General features: G+C 36.4%; 1 protein-coding gene across 1 annotated transcript; it reads right to left on the bottom strand.

The window, feature by feature from the left end:
- Nucleotides 1-3,322: 3,322 nt before the first annotated feature.
- LOC101043158 (coiled-coil domain-containing protein 138-like) lies at nt 3,323-4,962 on the bottom strand. The gene is given in 3 exon segments (XM_074378811.1): nt 3,323-3,877; nt 3,880-4,812; nt 4,815-4,962. Coding segments are annotated over 3 exon segments (1,632 nt in total). The 3' UTR covers nt 3,323-3,326.
- Nucleotides 4,963-8,731: the final 3,769 nt, after the last annotated feature.

The following is an 8,731-nucleotide window of genomic DNA, read 5'->3' as shown; positions in this document are numbered from 1 at the left end:
AAAATGTCAATAAACACATTGATTCAGGTTATTGAGCTTTCAGAAACATGAAATTGGCTGTTCATACAAAGAAATAAGTTTATGTTTGTGAATAACTTCCATTTTTACAGCCATCATACATCCACCTATGGTCAATTTGGCTTTGTTGTTTCAAAAAAATGTTGATCATATTTTTTTAATTTTCAAAGGCAGAAATTAAGAGTCTTTGAAACTAATGAGAACAAAGATAGACTGTATCAGAACCTCCGGGACCCAGCTAAGGCAGTGTTAAGAGGGAAATTTATAGTACTAAATGCCCATGTTAAAAAGATAGAAAAATCTCAAGTTAACAACCTAACATCACATCTAGTTCTCTTAAAAAACTGAAGAACCAAGAGAAAACAAATCCAAAAACCAGCAGAAGACAAGAAATAACCAAAATCGGAGCTGAACCAAAGAAGACAGACACACACCAAAAAACTATTCAAAAGATCAATGAATTCAGGAGCTGGTTTTTTTGAAAATAATAATAATAATAATAAAATAGGCTGGGCACGGTGGCTCAAGCCTGTAATCCCAGCACTTTGGGAGGCCGAGGTGGGTGGATCACGATGTTAAGAGGTCGAGACCATCCTGGTCAACATGGTGAAACCCTGTCTCTACTAAAAATACAAAAAATTAGCTGGGCATGGTGGCACATGCCTGTAATCCCAGCTACTCGGAAGGCTGAGGCAGGAGAATTGCCTGAACCCAGGAGGCGGAGGTTGCGGTGAGCCAAGATCGCGCCATTGCACTCCAGCCTGGGTAACAAGAGCAAAACTCTGTCGCCAAAAAATAAAATAAAATAAAATAGACCACTAGCTGGACTAATGAAGAAAAAAAGGGGATATTACCACTGACCTCAAACTGGTCATTCAACTTCAGAAGTATTTGAGATCAAGGGAATTGTTGAAGTACAAAATAGCATTTTCTCAGTTACGTACAGCCTTATTACACTGTATGGTAGACTAGGAGTTACATGTCAAAAGACCCCATTCTAGTCTTAGAACTTCCCATAGATAGCTGTATTTGTTTAAACGAGCTGCTTTTTCTTTAAATATCTTCTTCCTCCAATAAAATATTCTTTTCTGAACAAAAATATATGTTTTACCCACCCACCTCACTCATTTGTTTTGTAGATAAATGAGATAATGTATTGGGAGCACCCTATAAATTATTACATACAATGCCATTACAAGATATGTTATCACGGAATATGGTTAAGTGCGGGTTCTCATGTATTTTTCTTTATTTTATTATTATTATTATACTTTAAGTTCTGAGATATACATGCAGAACATGCAAGTTTGTTACATAGGTATACATGTGCCATAGCGGTTTGCTGCACCCATCAACCTGTCATCTACATGAGGTATTTCTCCTAATGCTATCATATAGCTATTTCCTAGCTATATAAGCTTGGCCAAAATTTTTAACTTCTTTAATATTTCATTTCCTCACCTGTAAAAGGTTTAAAAAGAGTTTAATAATATAACTGACTTCCTAGAATTTTTATTAACTTTATATGAGATAACCCTGTATTGTTTGACTTTCCTCAAAGGCGGATCTTGAGAAGATTCAAGTGCAAGTAATTTAATGGGAGGTAGGGGAGGGAAACACAGAAGGGAAAGAAGCAATAAAAGATGCATCAACAGTCAAATTACCACCCTGGGTTACTGGAGCATACTTCTGAGAAACTCTAAGGAGTGCCATAGAAATTATATCTCAGGTACATTTGTGTGTGTGTGTGTGTGTGTGTGTGTGTGTAAAAAGAGTGTGTGTGTGTAAAAGAGAGACAGAGTGTGTGTATATGTGTAAAAGAGAGAATGTGTGTATTTGCTTCATTTGGACAATTTATATTAACCATCTCCAAGTTCATTAATACTCTCATTTCTCATGTTCAGTCAAACCATCACTGAGATTTTATTTCTGATATATTTTTCAGTTCTAGAATTTCCACCTGCTTCTTTCTTATAATTTAAATTTCTCTGCTGAACTCTGCCATCTGTTCTCTACTTGTCCTGGTTACCACTGCTGCACAATAAATTACTCACATACTTAGCAGTTGAAAATAGCCATTCTATTGCCCATGATTTTGTGGTAATTCAGGAAAGATTCAGATTTTGATGTCTTTTATGTGGTTGCACTAAAATGTCAGCTGGGGCTGCAGTCATCTGAAGGCTTAACTGATCTGCATATCAAGAAGTCTCAACCCATAGTGGACAATTGAGGCTGGCTATCACCTGGAAACTCAGCTAGGGCTATTGGTCCACATATCTACATATGTCCTCTCCAGGATGGCAATCTGAAAGTAGTCAAACTCCTTATCTGACATCTGGCTTCACTCTGAGGAAACATCCCAACAACACAAGAAAAAAAAAAGCTGCACGATTTCTTTAAATAAAGGCCCAAAGTCATATAGGATCACAGATAAAAATTATATTAGATTGCAGACCAAAGTGTGTCTATATTTAAGGGGTGGTAAGATAGATATCACCTCTCAACAAAGAGTATCAAGGAATTGGGGACTATGTTTCCAAATAACCATAAAACTTTTTTTTTATTAACAGCACAATAAAAAATAATTTTTTAATCCCACAAAGAGCACAATTTTAAAAATCAGTATCTGTTAATCTAGAATGTAGTATATAGAAAAGTTATGCTATCAAAATGATAAAGATACATACTTCTGCTTCCAAAAAGAAGGATTCTAGTATATTAAGAAAATGGAAAAACAGTATTATTTAACCTTGTTCTCACATAAGCACCAAATTTATTCCAAATAATCACATAATTTTAAGAATTTTCCTAATATATTTTTAGAAAAAATAACGTCAGTGTCATACATTCCAGAAATGCCATCTTGCACATTAGTACTACCTTACCTGAACTGAAGCATTCCAAAAGTTCCAATACCTTCTACAGATTTCATTTTTAAAATTCAAACAAATCATTTATTTTTCATGATAAATGATGCTATTGATAACTCTACTTGGTAGAATTGTTGTTACTTTGGTAATTTTTACATGTTTATAAATAGGCACCATATCTACTATAATAAAAAATAAGCCAGTTTAATGGCTTGCACTGGAGACCAGGGAGTTACATTTTGTTAAACCCAAATTGAACAGAGTTGAATTCAGATTAATACAGAGAAAGGCATGCTCTGGGTTTGTTGTCCTTTGTATTTCTTGAAGCATCAGATGAATCATAAAAAGTTCAAAGAGCTTCTTATTACTTTTGATTTTGGAAAGTTTCTGTAAAATAATACTGAGTTTTTCAAGTATTTGAAGATCAAGCTTAGGGGCTCAAAGCAGCACAGAGCAAGTACGAAAAAATGAAGAGTTGCTACAGGCTTCCAAGAAAGGCTGCAAGGATTTAGATTCCATCGTCATCTGGAGCAAACTATCAATAACATTAGACAGAAGTCCTTTACTGGATATTCTTAGATGACTTAATATTACTGGAACAGCTTGATACTCTAAAAACAAGGTTTTTCCTTCTTCTGTCTTCAAGTCCAAACAAAGAGAATCAAATGCCTGAGCCAGGTAATCAATTCGAGTGACTGTTTTGAGAACAATTAAAGTTGATAAAAATCTCAAAGGCAAATTGGAGCTCTTAAAGAAAGCAGCCGTCTTTGGTTTATTCTCCACAGAATGCTCTAAAGAACTATCCTGGATCCCTTTAGTTACCACTCCTTTGAAAATGTCTTCACCCAATCTCCTCAATGTTGATGTCATAGTCGTGTGCTGTGCTCCAGCATCTAGCTGCCTTAGGGACCAATATATAAATTTTACAAAAGGCTCATGAAGTTTGGTGTTCACAAATGGCATCCACTGTAGCTGCTCTGTCATCATTGCAAAAGCTTTACACACTTTTCCTGAATATCATTTTTCTGGGAAGCAAACTTGAGTTGTGGTTTTTTACCATCCATTCCAGATTCGTCATGTTTCACTTTGCTAAGATAATGATCCGCAATCCAGTCCATGAAGACAGTTGAAAGTTCATAAGCTTGCCCATTAAGTGGTACCTTGTAAGTTTTTGAAACTGGTGCTTTTTCTTGTTTTAAACTTTTCATTTCATGAACAGCATGGGAACTTCCTTTTAATCTCTGTATTGTCATAAATTCATACTTCCTCTGTAAATTATCTAAACGAGCTTGAACTCTTTTAGCCTGAATCTCCATCTTCCTGTTTTCTTCACTTGCTTCATTTAACTGCTTTTTTAAGGTATCATTCAATTCTTTCAATGCATCAAAAGAGGACCTCAGTCTCTTCGTTTCTCTATTCTTTTCCTTAAGAACTTCAGTTAAGTGTTCAACTTCTGCATCATGTTGCTCTTTTATAATTTGAAATCTTGTTAGAACCTCTTCTTCGACACCTTTAATTTTACTCAAGGCAGTTTCATGTCTGAAAAGCAGTTGTTCTCTTTCAATTAAAAAATGTTCTCGCTTTTGAAGTTCCTCAGCAAATTTCTGTTGTGCTGCAGTTTCACACTGCAGTTTCAGATGTATCTGAAATAATTCGTCATATATCTAACTGATATGATGTGGAAGTAAACTCGGCTTGTCTGATGCTTTAGATTTTAGACAGCTGACAAGTTTCAAAGGAGAGTCACTTGCATCACTACAACATTCAGTCTGAGTTCTTGATGAGGCCATATTAGCTTTTTCTATTTCTTTCAAAGACTGCTTGGTTATTTTGGAGGTACTAACTCTATGATCATTCTCAATTAACTCTTCTTCTCTTTCCTGTTTCTTCAAATCATGGAAAGAATCCAGTTCATCACCTAGGCTGGGGAGGTTAGAGATCTTCTCTTGCATTTAGACCAATCAAAATATGAAAAATCATACTCCTCGGGGAAGCTGCCTCCGAGACCGTAGCGGCTTTTGAGACGCTCCACTACGAAATCCTGCCCTGGTGGTTTGACGACTCTCGGTTCCATAGCGCACCGCTCCCCCATAAAACTTTTAACTTTAAATTATGTAGTATATTTATCATAGTTCTCTTAAAGACTTTTTCAGCTAATTCTAACATCTGTGTTATCTGTAAGTCTGTTTCCACTAACTCTTTCTTCTCTGAATGTGTGTGACTTATCCTGCCTCTTTATATACTCTTGAATTACCCTAAAAAATGACAAGTATTATGTCTAAAAGAATAGCAGGGATTAAATTAATGTTGTGAAATTACCCTAGGAAATAACGTGCTTCTTCCTCAGACAGACCTCTAGGTCGGGCTGCTGAGTGAGTATTACCTAGAGCTGTATAATCTATCTTGGCTTTAGAGAATCTTTAGTTGGATCCAATTCCCCACTGGATTTTCTATTGTATGGTGAGATTAGGTCTTTCCTGAGTAAAGGAAGATGCCAAAAATCTCTTTCTACCAACCAACTGGCAGCTTTATGGATGCGTTTTCTTTGGAGAGTTTTCTTTGCCTTTTAATTCTTTAACCTTCTTTCTAGGCACCAATTTGCCAAGGTATAAACTTGTTTTCCAAGTATAAACTTGGTGAAGGTTGTAACACACTCAAGGTGCTCCCTCTCTGAGCTCTCCTGATCCACCCTCAAACCTCAGCGGCCAGCTGCCTTGCACTTAATGAGGCTCTATGCACCCTGGGGATATACCCCTTAACTTTCTTTCCTTCTACCTGTCCTTTACAAAGTGCTGCTGTGCATTCAGTGAAAATCCCATGAAACAGAATTTTTTGGCTGTGTTTGTACTTGCTCTGTGACTAGGATTCTCAGGAATCTAATCATTCATTGTCTTCTACATACAGCCATTCAAAGTTCACTTAAAAGTTGCATCTTCCTCCTTTCCCCCATCTGTTGGAAGGTTTTCCCCTTCTTCCATCATGCCCCATGATGACAGCAGGCATGGATATCTTCTCTCCTAAAAAGGGATAATTCCTTTTTTGGAATTTAGCTTGCTTGGATTTCTTTATATTATCAGCTCTCTGAAGAGTTTCTGAGAGACTACAATTTTATAGTAGCTCATATGACCTATTTTTGTTGTTAGGATTGGGGATGATGGTCTTTTTCAATGTTCTCTATCAGGAACTGATTTCGAATGAAAAACAGTTTCCTGGAAGTATAGCATGACCTTACTCTACAGTGCTAAGAGTCTACGATGAAGTACTTCTATTGAGGCTCTCTAGAGATTCTACACATGATAAAATTTGACAACATATCCCTGGCACAAGGCCATGAATGTCTACTTTTGGTCATCCCAAATGAATGTGAACTGCTTCTAATCTTCTTTTCTGATGAGAATTGAAGGAAACACTCTTATCAATAGCCTCATGCCCTGTGCCAGAAACTATATTATCTGTTCTAGTAAAGGTATCACTATGGCATATAAGTTGTAACTGGAGCTATCATTTTTTTTAATTTTCAGAAGTGCACCATTATCTACTGTGGTAAATCTTGTTTTCACAGGGGTAATATCAGCATTCTTTACTTTTTGAATGTAGCCATTCTACCTATGATGCTTCTGATGTACTATCTTGCATTGTGTAATAGAGTTTAAGGGGCTTTCTGATGGCCTTTTCCACCATAATGGCTATTATTCCAAAGGTCAAGGAATCAGCATGTGCATTCCATCGTCTGCTAAATCTATCCATCCTTTTAAGCACATAGATATTAAAGAAATAAGTGCATGGATCCATAGACCACTGAATCCACTGTCAGCTGGACTTGACCATATGACTCTATTTTGCACCTGGCTTCAGGACATCTTCATGCTAACAAGAGGGTTATCATAGCATTGATGTGTCAGAGATAATCTCCAGACAAGGTGAGTTGGGTATTTAATGCAGTACACCAAATTATTCCAAAATATTAGCCATTTAAAACAACAAACATTTCTTATCTCATATAACTTCTGAGAATCAGAAATCCAGAAGAAGCTTAACTATTTGATTCTGAATTAGGGCCTCTTTGAAGTTAAAGTGTTGGTTGGGATAGAGTCATCTGAAGTTTTGATTGGGGCAGTGAATCTGCTTCCATGGTGGCTGACTCACATGGCTGTTTGTAGGAAGTCATAGTTCCTTGCCACATAGACCTCTCTTCAGAGCTACTTGAGCATTCACACAACATGGCAGCTAGCTTCCTGTAGAACAAGTGACCCAAGAGAGACAGCAAGGAGTAACCCATGATGTCTGTTACTCTGAAACACATATTATCATTTCCACCATATTCTATTGATTAGAAACAAGTTATTAAGTCTCAGTGAATTAAAGCAGGGGATTTTTCCTGAAACAGGATAACTAACAGTGGAACACAGCTAATGATGATTACAGCTCTTGAGAATTAAAGCCTAGCCCTGAAGGAAGCCGGGCCTAGGCATTTTGTCACAATAGATTGGTGAATTAATGACAGAAAATGAGTCCTGTGGGGCTGGTCTTGAGGAGAAGGGGTGATAAAGTGTAAACTTGGGGGTCACAGGGCCTGAGGGGGCAACTTTAGACCTAGGGGTTTCCCTATTCCTTTGTCACCTTTACCGGTGTGTTGAGAATGCCTAATCCAACACCTATAGATTGATCACCATGCTAGAACTCATTTCAGATTTCTTGTATAATTAGCCAATTATCTATTCATATCACCAATTTGTAGGGTTCATCATCCACAGCTGCCTGCACTTTGCCTATAGATGAAGCAATGCTTAAAACCCTGCCAAGTCTCTTCTGAGCTTTCCATGAATATATTCATTTTCTATCACCATGGGTGAATCCTTATAACTGTAAGGAAGTGATAATGAGGAAAGGAAGAGCTCCCAGCCATTGTTCTTGGAAAGGATTGGGCAGTGATTAAAAACCATCCCTCTTATTCACTACCCTTCTGTTTATTGGTTACCCTTCTATTAACCAAAAGTGGTTAATGAAATAATCAATTTCCCCTTTCATGCTAGATATCTAAAAATGTATTATACTGAAGAAATAAGTGTGCTAAGCTTCTAATAACTCCATTCATTTTTATCAGTACCAGCAGAATATCTTTTAAATGAAATGTGAATGGAAGATCCAGACCTTCTGTGATCATTAGAGATTTCATTACACTTTTCCATGAGATTGACATTGCTAACCCTAGTGCCTTGTTCATTCAAATGAAAGTAATTATATTCCATCTTAGTCACCTTTTTGAATTTATAATCTTAGAGGGAAAACTTTTTTTCAACACATCGGGTTATAATTTTATGGATTTTTAGAGAGTTTCAAAGTTTGTCAATCACTTCAAAGTTTACATGGAAGTTTTTATTTTTAACCAAGTTCAAAAAAGTTGAAAAACATTTTTTTCAAGAAACCATCATTAACAATGCTGCCAGATTACATCAACATACCTGGCATTGAGTTTCTGTGTGAATAGACAAATATTACCAGTCTCCACATTCCCACATTTCCATGGAAATAATCATCAAAATTCAGTGAAATATTGCCAGCTTCTTGGAATATTAGTTAAAAACCTGGAATGTCCAGGGAAGATATTTCTCTAATAAAAATAGAATTAACCTTTTAAGACAGAACAATGGGACCAGGCAGAAAACAGATGATTTTTAACTGACTCTACTTCTAGACTTACCTCAGAGTTTTTAGGCTTTATCTGAACAAAAATTTTCTACTAAGAGACAGTTTCTTTCTGCGAAAGTAGAATTCATATAAATCCCAACTCTCTGCTATTCTTCACACTATTATTTGATTTTTCAATATTATTCATCACATTT

This window comes from Saimiri boliviensis, chromosome 10 (genome assembly GCF_048565385.1).
Source record: "Saimiri boliviensis isolate mSaiBol1 chromosome 10, mSaiBol1.pri, whole genome shotgun sequence".
NCBI classification, from domain to species: Eukaryota; Metazoa; Chordata; class Mammalia; order Primates; family Cebidae; genus Saimiri; species Saimiri boliviensis.
This window is presented reverse-complemented; position numbering and strand designations above follow the sequence as displayed.